Source organism: Phoca vitulina, unplaced genomic scaffold (assembly GCF_004348235.1).
Source record: "Phoca vitulina isolate PV1807 unplaced genomic scaffold, GSC_HSeal_1.0 scaffold40, whole genome shotgun sequence".
In the NCBI taxonomy this organism is placed as follows: Eukaryota; Metazoa; Chordata; class Mammalia; order Carnivora; family Phocidae; genus Phoca; species Phoca vitulina.
In genome coordinates, this window is record NW_022589743.1 from 19,346,558 (window position 1) to 19,362,673 (window position 16,116).

Consider the following 16,116-nt stretch of genomic DNA (forward strand, 5'->3'; position numbering starts at 1 on the left):
GTCCTTGAGATTCTCTCTCCCTCTCCCTGCCCTTCCCGTTTGTGCTCTCTCTCTCTCTCTCAAATAAATCTTTGGGGCACCTGGGTGGCTCAGTAGGTTAAGTGTCTGCCTTCGGCTCAGGTCATGATCCTGGGATGGAGTCCCACATCGGGCTCCCTACTTAGCCGGGAGCCTGCTTCTCCCTCTCCCTCTGCTGATGCCCCTGCTCATGTTCTCTTTCTGTCAAATAAATCTTAAAAAAAAAATATATATATATATATATTTTCCTCCCCAATAAAGCTAAGCCTAAAAGAAAATCTTAAATGTGTCCCTATTAGGGAAGAAAATATCCCCATTGTTTCTTGATTTTTTTTTTTTAAAGATTTTATTTATTTATTTGACAGAGAGAGAGACAGCCAAAGAGGGAACACAAGCAGGGGGAGTGGGAGAGGGAGAAGCTGGCTTCCTGCAGAGCAGGGATCCTGATGTGGGGCTCGATCCCAGAACCCTGGGATCATGACCCGAGCCGAAGGCAGACACTTAACGACTGAGCCACCCAGGCGCCCCTGTTTCTTGATTTTTGATCTTACTAAATAAAATCCTAAAGTTATTATTTTTTTATTTTAAAGATTTTATTTATTTATTTGACAGAGAGAGACACAGCGAGAGAGGGAACACAAGCAGGGGGAGCAGGAGAGGGAGAAGCAGGCCTCCACTGAGCAGGGAGCCCAAGGTGGGGCTCGATCCCAGGACCCTGGATGACCTGAGCCGAAGGCAGATGCTTAACAACTGGGCCACCCAGGTGCCCCAATTCTAAAGTTATTTTACTTTGATTCTCTATTACCAGAATTTTCTAATAATAAGACCAAATTAACAGGTAAGTGCTCTACAAATAGTGAACGCTAGGTATGCAATAGAAGAAAATCCATATACTTAAAAAAAAATCCCACAGAACTTCAGATCTATTCTTTTGTACAAGGATGAAACCTGTAAGATACAGCCTATATCCAAACCTATAAAATATCCATATTTACCCAGATGGTTACATCTGGACCACCTATTTAAATATTGCATTAAGTCTTTTAGCTTTAACCTTTAATTAAGTCAATATACTATCAACGAAAAAGTAGACTGAACAAGTAAGAGGTAAAAACATACCTTCATACACATTTGTAAACAGGTATACATCAATATTTTCCATCTGTACAAAATTAGGATGCTTACCTTTGAGGTAAATATATAATTCACCAGATAATGTAACTGGAATTCTAGGCTAATACATAATATAAACATTTGAAATATAATAGGAAACTATTTTCAGATATACCTGATTATATGATTGCAAAAATGATTTTAAGTGAAATGTGGGATTTTAAAATCTTGTAATTAAAAATACATACTTTCTCCAAAAACAACCTTAAGTGGAAATGACTATGATGTAGAAAGTCCATAGTAGAATCCTCTTTGTTACAATTTTAATGAATAGCAGTTTGTCCAAAATAGATATATTAACATCATTAATATCTTTATGAAATAAAACATCGCTGATATAAAAATACAAGAAAAATGTACAAGGCAAATGATGTGAGTTGGCAAAATGTACAAGCAATCACATATGAATGGTTGCTAAAAAAGATTTATGAAAACGACAATTCATAATTTTGTTTTCCCTTTGTCAACATTCAATGATTCAATGGCAATATACGCTGGAGGAATACACTAAAAATAAATTTATCGGGAAGATGGTACTTTTTGAAAAATGAAGTATAATTTCTTCCCTAGGAAGTTCTCATGTATTACATAATTTTGTATTGTGTTAACTAGATTACCACCTAGATGATTCTATATACAACTTGACAGTACTGACAGTTGGGTTGGAGAGAAGTGGATTAAAGGTAACAGGAAAGAGAAAAATGATGGATTAATTTAATAGTGAAACATCTTTAGAAATATAGTGAATTCTACCTTCTAGAAACAGCTCGCTCACATGCAATAATACAACAAAGCTAAGTCAAATAATACAAAAAAAATTCAGAAAAAAAAAATACCACCACAATCATAAATACAATTTATAACTCAAATTTTTTCATTTTAAATATTTGCACACTAATTAAAAAAAATACAAATAGTCTCTTTTAAATGTACATTAAGAGAAAGAAATTCTTCCATGAAAATCAATATAAAAATGTATCTTGAGGAACACATAATAATCTGTACAAGGCATTGTTAATTAAGGGAAGCCAGCTGCCAAAGTGTTCACAGTCTCTTTCGAAATGTTAAGATGAATACCTTCAAGATAGTGTAGGAACCTGTCAAAATTACAAGGAAAAATTCAATTTAACCATCAGATGAGGATATTTATTAATCTTGAAATAGCTATCTACAACGTTATTTTATATAGAGCCTTTACCTTCTTTTACTTTTTCCTTGTTCTTTTAGCTTCTCAGTCCTACAAATGTTCCGAAGAGTTGGCAAGTACTCAATTATACTAGCTTGTCTGTTACCCAGGTTCAGAAGGGATCGGCTAGAAAATACACTTTTAATGACTGCTATCCTCTTCCAGGCACTGCTGTAAATGAAAAGTAGTGCATTACTTTTGATTTTTACTGCCCAAGAAAAATGCAACAATCCCCAACACAACCAACTTCTGGTCTCTGCTTCTCCTTGCTTCTGGTCTAGACTAGATTAACCGGATTCCAGGTTAACTTCCTGTATTACTTTCAACACGTCACTCCCATACCAAAAAAATCTTTAATGGCTACCCGCCAGCTGCCCCAGCAAACCCAAACCCCATTCCCTGTCATTCAAGAGTCTCCTAATCTCTCTCATTTTTCTTCCCAGCAATCAGGCTGGTCTCCCTGTCTTATCAGAAGCTATATTATTAATATTGAGGGTTTACCATGATCAATAAAGCCCAGCATTTCAAAGTTAGTAAAAACAAACTAATCATTTCCTCTTTATCATTTATTATTGAAAAATTAAAAGTAAAAGGAAGACTTACTCTAAATTAGTTGCTGACTGACTAAAGTATACATTGCTGTGCTTCTGTGAAACATAAAGAGTAAGCTCTTTCGTTGGATCTCTTCCTGATTTCTTGCAAGAATTCAAGGAGGTTTCCAGTGCTTTTGAAATAGTAGACGAACATTTGGTAAAGCTGAGAGCTTCTACAGCTGCCTTTAATTCTCCAGAGCTCTGAGAAGTCCATCCATCACTGGCCTCCAGACTAAACTCATCACAAAGTCCGCTTTTCACATTTGTCCAACTGAAGTCATTCTGACCAAATTCCTTTTGTTCTCCTACATCAGTTAAAAGAGCATCTAAGAAGGACATGTTATCCATGAACTCAGTGAGAGAATTTAAACAGTGAGAAACAAGGGCAGAACATTTCTTTTCTGCTGGTGTTTTAGGAGAACAAGGAATAGATTCCATGTTAGACTCTAAACATTTGTTCAGTTTCTTTGTCTCTGGCTTCCTTTCTTTGTCTCTGGTTTTGCTTTCTTCTGAATTTGAGGAGGAAGGTGCAGGGGAAAGGCTAAGAAATTCATTAGAGAAGTCCAATTCAGTGTCAAATAAGTCACTATCATCTAGAGTTACCATCTTTTTCTTTTGTTTCTTTTTTTGTGGCTTTTTCGATGGCTTCTCTCCTTCAGAATGTTTCCTAGCAAGACATTTCATATTTTTTGTTGCTGCACTGGTGTCCACACTTACTGATGCACCACCAAAGTTTTCTGTTTCTGGAATGACCCTAACAGGTAGTGGTAGAATGAACTCAAGATTACTATATAAGAAATCTACATTCTGCATTCGGAATTCTGTAAGAAGCTGGATGAACTGATGCCATTCTTCCTTTGTTCTGACTTTGTGCTGAAAAACAATTTTAAGTGAAGAAGTGTTAGAACACAGTCTGAACACTTTTCTACCTATATGAATACAGTGGCATCCTTAGTCTATCTGAAAAGTAATGAGTCACTACCCTCTCATAATTTTATTAACCTGTACTCCCTAAATTCATCAAAATGGTTCTGAGTCTAAAAAATAAACTTAGACTATTTATATTTGAAGAATTAAATTTTCTAATAGTTTATACCCCAATTCAATAGTGAGAAGCTCATTTGTTTAAAAACTACTTTTCTGAAATTGTCTTTTTAATCTGAAATCTTTCTAAATTCTAGTCTAAATCCTATAATATACATTTATTTGTCTCTGCATCATTTGTCAAAGTAGTACAGTATACTAAAATCAGAAATCTAAAGCCTATAAAAATTACAGGCAAATTTAAGTTAACCTTAAGATTCAAAAGATGGGAGTGTTAGGAATATGAAAAGGAATACGTATTTGATATCCCACACTAGATATTGAAAATACCTTTAGAAATGAAAATAAATCTTCAGATGGGGAAAAAATGTTCTTAAGGCCAAACAAGGTCTCAACACAGCCAGTGTCACATTTGGGAAGGTCTACAGGACTCCTTTTAGTATTTTTAGGTTTATTTTTGGAATCAGGGCCATCTTCAGAGCAAACAAGTTGAATGTTTCTGCTAGTTCCTCCTACAAAATTAATAAAAGAAAACCTTAGCCATCTATATTTTTAATAAATTGTAGCAAACAATTATTTAAAATCTAAGATCCTCTGGCATCTTTTGGACCTATACTCCCATTTTGTTCTTCTCCACATATGTATTTAACTCATAAAAATTACAATACAAACATTATTTTTAGCATACGGGGGTAAGAGGTTGGTGGTGGGCTTATAAAACAATCCAAAAGAAAAAAGTGCAAAGGACTATGAACAGACAAGTCACAGAAGAAAAACAAATATCTAATAAACTCATAAAAAGATGTGCGATTTCACTAGTGATCATGGAAATGCAAATTAAAATAAGATACCGCTTTTCACCTTTTAAATTGGCAAAAGTAAAATAACTGGTAACCTAGTTTTCTCAGAGGCATACATCAAAAAGCCATCATAAACTATTCATGGGAACATAAATCAGGACAATCATCTTTGGGAGGGCAACCTGACAATACCTATCGGAATGTAAAATGTATTCTAGCCTTTGGCCAGCAACAATACTTCTAGAATTCTCTCCAACAGCAGTACTCACAGATATGCTCAAGGATATGTGTATAGATATTCAATGCATAGTTTAATGACAAACTGAAGAAAACCTCAATTTCCTCTAATAAGTAATGGTTAATTATGTTACATCCATTCCCTATTATGGAATAGCATGCAGCTGTGAAAAAGAGGGCTAGAATTGCACGTACTAACAATAAATTCTCAAGTAAAAAAGAGCAAATTGATTAACAATATACATAGTATTGGTTAATTTTGCTAAATAAGTAGGTAGCGATCATTTGTACATGCATAGGTAAAGCTCTCACAGTGGCTAACTTTAAGAAGTGGGGAAAATCTTTTACTTTTTATTTTATATACTTCTGCACTGTTTGAATTTCCAATGAGTACGTATCTGTGTTTTTTAAGAAAGAAAGAAAATGCATATAAAATCTTCAAGAAAAGGGGTGCCTGGGTGGCTCAGTTGTTAAGCGTCTGCCTTCGGCTCAGGTCATTGTCCCAGGGTCCTGGGATCGAGCCCCGCATCGGGCTCCCTGCTCAGCGGCAAGCCTGCTTCTCCCTCTCCTACTTCCCCTGCTTGTGTTCCCTCTTTCGCTGTGTCTCTCTCTGTCAAATAAATAAATAAAATCTTAAAAAAAAAAAAAATCTTCAAGAAAAGAAATAATGCTATACTTATTATCTTTTAAAGTTTCTGGTATAGCATTTTATATCCAATAGTATGGCAATAGTTACTAATTTGTTTTTTATAAAAGGTTATTTTCCATTTCTTATTTATCATATTTACATCTAAGAAACAGTTAAAGATATAAGCTCACAATGAATTAAATATATATGATTGCTACTCTGAAAAAGAAAAACATATTAAAATTTTGAACTGATCAAAGAAAAAACAAACTTGACGGGATTAATATTACAGAACTTCACCTTGGTTTTATTTAAATATTTGTGTATTTCCCAGAGCAGGATCTGTAACTACAGAACTGTGACTATGGAGCATGAAAACCACAAACTATGAACTTCTTCAGGGAAGGAACCATGTCTTATTCATGTAAACACAGGACCTGGCATGGAGAAAGTCCTCAATAAATGTCTGTGACTTCAATTAGGTAACAATGACTGAAGATCGGTAAGAAATAAAACATTTCTGAAATGATAAAGTTCTTATGAAAAATAGAATTATAGACTATTGAAGAAGCTAAAAGAGAACTTACAGTCATATAAAAATAATTTATATATATATGGAAAAATCACCAGTGTTTTTTAATAAGTAAAAAAAGGAAGCTAGTTGCTAAATATCATTCTATTTGTTTATAAGAAACTATGATTACAGGGCAACTGAGTGGCTCAGTCAGTTAAGCATCCTACTCTTGATGCTTAGAGTCGAGCCCCGCGTCGGGCTCTATGCTCAGCACAGAGTCTGCTTGAGATTCTCTCTCCCTCTCCCTTTGCCCCTCCCGCTTGTGCACATGCTCATTCTCTGTCTAAAATAAATAAAATCTTAAAAAATAAAAAAAGAAACTATGCTAATAAATTTATAAGTAACAATTTGTTCCGTGTGCAGTTTAACTCTATTTACCCACAGTTAATGTTTATAAAATTTTCACCAACACAGTTGACATATGTATATTTATACATATGTTTATGCTCAAAATGTTTAAAATCTTTCAGACATTTTGGTATAGCATGTACTTTAACATAGGATCCCACTGTAGAAATTTCTTTTATAACAGATCAACTTACGACAAAGCGATAATGGCCTTTCTTCTAAAAATCCACCTCCACTTCTAATCCAGAATTGTAAGTAAAGGATACTTTTTCTGATATCACAAGTATTTGCAGTTAACAATGTTACAAAGTCTTTCACATCAGTTCTAAAGTTCTCAGCCAAGCAGATCATCTGTAGGTAGCTGGCAACATTTAGCTGAGAAAAAGAAAAAGAGAGAAAGAAAAAAGAAACATGGTGAATTGCACAGTTAACAGAAATACATCAGTAATACACATCTAAAAGTGGGACAAATTTCACTAAAATTCACACTATCTTAGCTCTTGAGAATGAAACTGATCTAGAAAAATATAATAAAGGAATATACTTCCAAATTAAAAATATTTTACATATACTTATTTTAGTAACTGTATACAATCTAAAACAGCAATGAAACTTTTATGGGAGATTTTCCATGAACGCTGAAGGCAATTTTATTTTATTTTATTATTTTTTTAAAGATTTTATTTATTTATTTGACAGAGAGAGACACAGTGAGAGAGGGAACACAAGCAGGGGGAGTGGGAGAAGGAGAAGTAGGCTTCCCACAGAGCAGGGAGCCCAATGCGGGGCTCGATCCCAGGACCCTGGGATCATGACCTGAGCCGAAGGAAGATGCTTAACGACTGAGCCACCCAGGTGCCCCAATAAATAAAATCTTTAAAAAAATAAAAAATAAATCTTTGACCTCATTCTATGCACATACAGTACTCCTGCATACTTCTGGGAGTGCTGCTTCCCACAAACTAAGAATTCTGCTTTCAATAATGAAGTACCTACTATCAGACAAATCTTGCCATCAGTAATAACGATAAACTCAATAATCAGCTACAAATAAATATAAAAAACAAACTATTTGAAGGCACAAGACAGTAACTGAAAGCAGAAGATAACTGAAGGGAAAATCAACACTTAGACAAAAGAAAATGGCCCTGGGTGAATTCACAACCCCCCCCCCCCCAAATTGATTTCTGACTTAGGACAGGATGCAGCAGTGGTGGCTAAAACTCAGACAGAAACTCACAGTGTTACTGGCTTGAACCAGAGGACAGAGTTTGGGATGCTGGCAATAGCTGGAAAGTGAGAGGGGATGTCTATGAAAGTAAGGAAACAAATTCTTTTTTTTTTTTTTTAAGATTTTATTTATTCATTTGAAAGAGAGAGAGCGAGGAGACAAGCGAGCAAGCAAAAGCAGGGGGAATGGCAGGCAGGGGAGAAGTAGGCTCCCCATTGAGCAGAAAGCCCGACATGGGACTCGATCCCAGGACCCTGAGATCATGACCTGAGCTGAAGGCAGCTGCCCAACCAACTGAGCCACCCAGGCGTCCAGGAAACAAATTCTAGCTAAAGAAGAATGCAAATCCCTGGTTGATGCCTGAACTTCACATGTGTGGGTCTGTCTCAAAGCAGCCCAGCTAAAACTAAAAGAACTGAACAGAAACTTTAGCTGCTACATACTACAGGAGAATATTTATTCAGAGGAACAGAACCAAATCCAGAGTATCTACAACATAATAGCAAAGTACAGGATAAAACTCTAAAACTAGTACACATACAAAGAAACAGAAAAAGTAATTCCTCAGAGACAAGACAATCAATAGACTTAATCACAAGATGATGAAAATGGGAGACAAACCATAAGAGACTCTTTTTTTTTTTTTTTTTTTTACCATAAGAGACTCTTAATCTCAGGAAACAAACTGAGGGTTGCTGGAGGGGAGGGGGGTGGGGGGATAGGGTGGCTGGGTGATGGACATTGGGGAGGGTGTGTGTTATGGTGAGCACTGTGTATTGTGTAAGACTGATATATCATAGACTTGTACCCCTGAAACAATAATATGTTATATGTTAATAAAAAAAAAAAGTGACGAAGATATTGGAATTAGCAGAATTTTTTTTTTAAGATTTTATTTATCTGACAGAGAGAGAGACAGCGAGAGAGGGAACACAAGCAGGGGGAGTGGAAGAGGGAGAAGCAGGCTTCCTGCTGAGCAGCGAGCCCGATACAGGGCTTGATCCCAGGACCCTGGGATCATGACCTGAGCCGAAGGCAGACGCTTAACGACTGAGTCACCCAGGCGACCTGGAATTAGCAGAATTTTAAAACAGCTAGTAAAACTATGCTTAAAGAACATAATGAACAAATAAGAAAGCCCAGCAGAAAAACAGAAGCCATAAAAAGAAGCAAACAGAAATTGTAAAACTAAAAACCATAATATCAGAATAAAAATTTTACTAGATGGGCCTCATAGGAGAATGGAGGTGGCAGAAAAAAATGGCAGTAAATTTGACAATTAATCAATACAAATGATCAAATCAAAAGTACAAACAGAAAAGTTAGGGGGGGAGGAGAACAGCATGCCTCAGCGACATGGGAGACAATGTAAAATGTCTAACATACTTATAATTAAATTCCCGAGAGGGAAAGAGAAAATGGGCATAAAATAAATTTGAAAAAATAAGTTTAAAAGTGAACCTCACTGAAGGAATGACATATATTTATGGATTGTAGATATCCAACAACCAGAAGCAGGACAGATATGAAGAAAAATAACACCTAGGCACATCACAGGCAATTGTTGAAAACTAAAGTTAGGGACACCTGGGTGGCTCAGTCGTTAAGCGTCTGCCTTCGGCTCAGGTCATGATCCCAGGGTCCTGGGATCGAGCCCCGCATTGGGCTCCCTGCTCAGTGGGATGATTGCTTCTTCCTCTACCCCTCCCGCCCTGCTTGTGCTCTCTCTCTCATGCTGTCTCAAATAAATAAATAAAATCTTTAAAAAAAAAAAATGAAAGAAAAGAAAACTAAAGAGAATATCTTGAAGGCATCGGGAAAATAATGACATACTACATAGGGGGCAAAAAAAAAAAAGGTGACTTATAATCAGAAATACCAATGTCCAAAAGAAAATGGAATGACATCTTTAAAGTACTGATACGGGGCGCCTGGCTGGCTCAGCTGGTAGAGCATGCGACACTTGATCTCTGGGTGGTGAGTTCAAGCCCCATGCTGGGTGTGGAGCCTACTCACAAAAAGAAGTACTGATGGAAAAACTGAGAACCCAGATTTCTATACCAAGGGAAAATATTCTTTGAGAATGAAGTAAAAATAAAGACATTTTCAAGTAAACAAAACCTAATATAATCCACTGCCAGCAGACTAGCTCTATAAAAATTGTTAATGAAATTCTTCAGGCTGAAGAGAAACAAAATCAAAGAAAAAGTCAGATCTTCAGGAAGGAATGAAGTATATTAGAAATTATAAGTATATAGGTAAACATAAAAGTCAACTTTTTATTCTCCTAATTTCTTTCAAACACACATGGCTGGCTAAAGCAAAAAAGCAGAGCATTATATTGGGGAGTTTATAATGTGTAAATGTAAAACATCTGAAAACTAAAGCATATGAGAGAGGGATGGTAAATGGACTGATATCTTTGCAAGGTTCTTAGATTCTCTATAAATTAGTATAATACTAACACTAAATACACTATGAAAAACTGGGGCGCCTGGATGGCTCAGTTGGTTGGGCTTCTACCTTTGGCTTGGGTCATGACTTTGGGGTCCTGGGATCTAGGGCTCCCTGCTCAGCAGGGAGTCTGCTTCTCCCTCTGCCTCCCACCCCCTACTTGTGCTCTCTCTCTCTCAAATAAAGAAAATCTTAAAAAAATATACACTGTGAAAAACTAAGAATGCCTATTATTTCTAAAGAAACTACTAAAATCTATGTCCTAATCCATTTCAAATGGCCTGGAAACCACCCACTAACATCCTTCATAAACGCAGACACGAAAGTCCATAACAATATATGAGCAAATCAAATCCAGAACTACAAAAAGACATAACACATCATGACCATATTATCTTAAGAATGCAAGACTGAGGGGCGCCTGGGTGGCTCAGTCATTAAGCGTCTGCCTTCAGCTCAGGTCACGATCCCAGGGTCCTAGGATCGAGCCCCACATCGGGCTCCCTGCTCGGCGGGAAGCCTGCTTCTCCCTCTCCCACTCACCCTGCTTGTGTTCCCTCTCTCGCTGTGTCTCTATCTGTTAAATAAATAAATAAAATCTTAAAAAAAAAAAAAAGAATGCAAGACTGCTGATATTAAAAAAACAACTAACATCAGTCGCCATATTAATAGAATTAAAAAGATAAATTGTATGATTGCCTCAAAAGATTGAAAGTATCTGACAAAACTTAACACCATTCACAATAAAAACACAGCTAACTGATGAAGAGCATATATGAAAATATATGGCTAATATCACACTTAATGCTAAAAGAATGCCTACTTTAGCCCCAAATTCAGAAACAAGGCAGAGATACTCGCTCTTAACTCCCATTCAACCATGTATGGAAGATACACCGGCACTATCACAAGAAACCACCTTGTATAGAATTGTGACATGATTTATGAACAAAATGAAAACTTACAAGCGAAGGAGTACTGAAATTAATTTCTTCAAAGCAGCCATCAAACATTAAACTAAATGTTGGATCTATAGGAAAAAAACATTTTAAAAAACCATTAAGACTACTAAATTAATTTTTCCGTTACTTTTTCTATGAAAGTATTCTATATTTCATTGGTAATGAAAATATCATTTAAATTATAAATCACTAAGGAACTGAATTTCTGTCTTGACCTAAAGTAACTTTTGATCTTTTAATTAAATTATCATGTAACCTTGACTAATATGATTTATTTCAATATTTTTAAAGTATAATCATTAACAGTCAAACGAGCTGTTAATTTTAAGTAGAGTCTAACATAAATACTTTTTCCTATAGAAATCCATAGCAGAGAGATGCTACTGAATAAGTGCAATGAAAAATATTAGAAAACAATGTTATAATTCAGTGTTTATAATGAAAAAAAAAACAAAACTATGTGACTCTCAAAATTGAACACTGAATGCAAATTATTAGGAAGGTGGACCAATTCCAGGGTCCATCGGTGGAGCGTGTTACTCTTGATCTCAGGGTTGTGGGTTCAAGCCCCATATTGGGTGTACAGATTACTTAAAAAATAAAATCTTAAGAAAAAAAAAAAGAAGGTGGACCAATTCCATTAGGCTGGCTATGTACTTTAACTAAAATATGCAATAATCCACATGGAAGTGTTCTCAGGGAATAAGGAATGGCTAAGTTCAATATTAAGGCACTGCAGAAAGGTTGAGCTCCATAAAAAATTCTGACAAGTAACATTTGGTGATCTAAGTTTGAGGAAGAGGCGAAGAGAAGGCTCTGTTACCGCCCCTACCAAAACCCCTTTCCTGGATAGTTCATAAATCTCTTTGCCTGCATTCTAGGCTGTTGTAAGCATCCTAAATATCTAATACTAAACACAGTGATTCAAAGTAGTATCCAATTTCCACACCACAGCTATTCACAGGGTAATATAGTAATTTTATAATTACTCAAGGCTGTGAATCAATAGCAAATTTAAATAATTCTTCATTTAAAAATGATCTAGGAGCCTCCAAATTTTAGGAAAAAAGACTTAATTTACTAGCAGACTTTTAAAGGAACGTTTCTAACTAAAATGAGAAGCTTTCTCAAAATATTTTAACCAAAAGCAATTAGTTGTAAAATCACTGTTACTTACCACTAGTAGTAAGGATCACAGGTCTTTTAGTTGTTGCCATGAATGTTTTGATTGCATTCAAAAACCCAGCATCTTCTTCAAAAATAACATCAACCTAAGAGCCATTTATGAGAATAATACTGTATTGAGTAACAAAACATTTACTGGATAGGTTCTGTATATATACTAAATACACTGTATGTCTGTTAGAGACAAAATTTATGAATTTATGAAAAAAAATGTTTTTAAGATTTTATTTATTTATTTGATAGACAGAGACATAGCGAGAGAGGGAACACAAGCAGGGGGAGTGGGAGAGGGAGAAACAGGCTTCCTGCCGAGCAGGGAGCCCGATGCAGGGCTCGATCCCAGAACCCTGGGATCATGACCTGAGCTGAAGGCAGACGCTTAAACGACTGAGCCACCCAGGCACCCCAATTTTTTTACTTTTAATAGTGTAAAACATTTTAGGCTTTCAATGTGGGCTGAATTCATACTGTTCATAAATTTCATAAATTCAGGGGCGCTTGGGTGGCTCAGTCGTTAAGCATCTGCCTTCGGCTCAGGTCATGATCCAAGGGTCCTGGGATCGAGCCCCGCATCAGGCTCCCTGCTCAGTGGGGAGTTTGCCTCTCCCTCTCCAGCTGCCTTTCCCCCAGCTCATGCTCTCTCTGGCACACTCTCCCAAAAAGTCCACTTGAGATTCTCTCTCTCCCTCTGCCCCTCCCCCCACTCATGCACACACACATACACACACGCTCTCTTTCTCTAAATAAATAAAATCTTTAAAAATTTTTTTAAAAACTCAGATACAAGTATTCCTGACTTTCTTGGCTATTTTAGAATACTTTATAGTAACACATACAGTAACCTTTTGACTAAGTTCTTATTATGAGATAACATGAACATATGCCCATAAGCCTACCTCCTCAAAAAGAATGAGAGATGTTGCATTTTTCCTGTTGGGTTCCTCAGCTCCAAATTCTTTGACATTTGACTTAGTTGTGTTTGTAGATTTAGTCTGAATAATTGGTTTTTGTTCACAAGAATTTTTTATTCCTGCATAAATAAAATGTTAGTATTTTAGATAAAATCAACTTTTAATAGAACACTGGATGTTTCTGCAGGATAAACTCAAACTGAAACCCTCTATCAAAACTAAACAAGAGGTGGGGAAAAAAAAACTGAAACAAAATATCAAAACTCCTCTATGTAGGACCTTCAGTGTAGCTGAGGTTTAATAAAGAGCAATAGAAACTGAGGAGATATGATATTTTTATGTATCAGGGTCATTAGTATTAAAAACTGCCACATATATTTTGTCCGTTTAATGTCTTACCTTTATTATTTTCCGGAAGTACTACTTCTTCATTATTTTTTGGCTTGGAAGACACTTTAAAATAATTTGCCAAAGTTTTAGGTGGAAGTGTTCGCTTTGGTACGCTAGTTTGTGGTGACGGTGGAGGAAGTTTCCTTGGTGATGTAACAACTTTCTTAGGGGAGCTTAATTTTTCTGCCAAAAACAAATTTACTTAACGATAAGTATTCTAAAAGTTAAATGGATGGTAAGATTGAGTTCTCCACAGTCTACATTTCTACTCTTACCAGTTAAAAATTGATACAGAAATTTTCTTTCATTCTTACATTCAAATACTGTGTACAAATAGTACTGTATTATTATAGTTATTCATTCTATCATGAGAGAAGGTAAAACCAGTCATTTGAAAAAGACATTCTTTTCCAATGAAACATACATCCTTGAGGCAAAGAATGTTCAGAATCCCTCCATTCACTTTCTCTCCATCTGCTTGAGTTCAGAAGAGATTGGAGGAAAAGTGATAATGGTACATACTGAGCACATTATGGAACACTGTTATCCAACTTCAGTTTAGCCCTGTAGTAAATGGAAACTGCAAGCAGAAAATATGTTTTTCTAGAGATGCTGTGGAGGACAGATACAAAGTTTAAAAATAAATGGTTGACCTCTACCCTCCAGAAGTCCTATGGTGCCAAGCATTTATTCCAGAGCATGTCCTTTTCTCCCCTCTAAGTGCTCTGATTCAGTCCTCACATGTCCAAATTATATTTTTTCACACCCCGTTTCCACAGATCTTATCATATCCTTTGCATATTATAGGTGTTTGAAAACTTACTGAAAACTTTCAGTTTGCCATTTGCAACGACATGGACAGAGCTACAGTGTATTATGCTAAGTGAAATAAGTCAGTCAGAGAAACACAGATACCATATGATCTCACTCGTGGAATTTAAGAAACAAAACAGATGAACTATATGAGAAGGGGGAAAAGAAAAAAAGGAGAAGGAAACAAGCCACAGGAGACTCTTAACGATAGCAAACTGAGGGTTGATGGAGGGATGTGGGCGGGTAATGGGCTAGATGGGTGATGGGGAGTAAGGAGGACACTTGTGATGAGCACGGGGTATTGTATGTAAGGAATGAATCACTGAATTCTACTCCAGAAACCAATATTGCACTGTTATGTTAACCACCTAAAATTTAAATGAAAAAAAAATTTTGAGTTGGAAAAATTATCCTAGACATCACTATTATCTCATAAAAATAGGGATTTTAACACAAGGTAAGAGGCACAAAATCTCAAAAAATATTTCTTTATATTGAATAGATTTCAATTTATAAAAAACTCAACATTTTGTCCTTATTTTTCTAATTTTGACATAGTACAAGGATTGCTTGATCATGGACTGGCATCAGTCCAAAGACTGGTTTTAGAAAATATGTGCCAATTTTTAATTTTGATACTTAGTTAAGTACTTGGCTAAATTTTATTGATATATTCTTTTTAAAGGATTTTCCACAAAAGCAATCAGCTCCATGGAGAGAGAGCTACCTACTAGGTCTGAGACATCTTAACAAGCCAGAAAGCAAAAACAAGTATCAAAGATCACTGGGGCTACATCAAAAGGACACAAGCCAATTCAATTGGGTTCCCACTAGTCAAAGAGCAGACGATATGAGCACAAAAAGAAAAAAGCGTTCTGCTTCTGGCCAAGACATACATTGGATTTACCCATATATCTGAAATAACACCAAAAAACAAACGTAATAGATGAAACAATGCTTTCAAGACTTCGGACATCATGCAAAAAAGAAGAGTGATATACCTGAGAGGCAAGAAACAAACAAGGTGAACCCCAGGAATTGCCTAGCTTCCTGCCTTGTGAGAGAATGTCTAGGCCACAGTGAGGAAGGGGAAGCCAGTCCAGAGGTTTCCTGAGCTGAGGAGACTGAAGAGGAGCCTGGAGATGCCAAGGCAGATAGCATTCATGGGGCAGAATAGTGAAGAGAGCTCCATGGAGTGCTCCAGAAATCTACAGAGGGTCCCTCTCAAGTCTTCAACTGAATAGTGATCAGTAAAAGATTAGGAAAAATAATCCCTGAGGCTCACAGACAGCTGGGAATAGTTCCTCTTGCACTAGACAGAAGAGCAAACTTCAGAATTCATGGGGCACTGGATAGAGTACTCAGAAGGATTTTGCCTAAGTAACAGGGCAAAATTAGTCCTAAACTAGATGCTTCTATGGCCTCGCCTAATATAGCATAAAAGACCCAAAACAATCAAACTTACAGAAAAAATTGGGCATGGTAACACAGAAGATATAAAAAGGACCCAAGTCCAGCTTCTAGAAATGAAAACTACAATGTGTGAAATACAAAATACATTGGATGGCA

At 36.2% G+C, this 16,116-nt stretch overlaps 1 protein-coding gene across 2 annotated transcripts in view; it reads right to left on the reverse strand.

Annotated features, from left to right (window-relative positions):
- Window positions 1-2,118: 2,118 nt before the first annotated feature.
- The window catches only part of ATAD5 (ATPase family AAA domain containing 5), a 45,265-nt gene continuing 31,267 nt past the window's right edge, over window positions 2,119-16,116 (reverse strand). The window contains exons 15-23 of one of the 2 annotated variants that reach the window (XM_032429000.1): window positions 13,744-13,917; window positions 13,330-13,463; window positions 12,426-12,519; window positions 11,252-11,316; window positions 6,796-6,976; window positions 4,345-4,526; window positions 2,981-3,843; window positions 2,390-2,548; window positions 2,119-2,288 (exon numbers count right to left, since the gene is read on the reverse strand). In XM_032429000.1, coding sequence (XP_032284891.1) covers window positions 2,210-2,288; window positions 2,390-2,548; window positions 2,981-3,843; window positions 4,345-4,526; window positions 6,796-6,976; window positions 11,252-11,316; window positions 12,426-12,519; window positions 13,330-13,463; window positions 13,744-13,917 — 1,931 coding nt within the window. In that variant the 3' untranslated portion in view covers window positions 2,119-2,209. The remainder of the gene's footprint in view (window positions 2,289-2,389; window positions 2,549-2,980; window positions 3,844-4,344; window positions 4,527-6,795; window positions 6,977-11,251; window positions 11,317-12,425; window positions 12,520-13,329; window positions 13,464-13,743; window positions 13,918-16,116) is intronic. The other variant, XM_032428999.1, reaches the window with a different exon arrangement.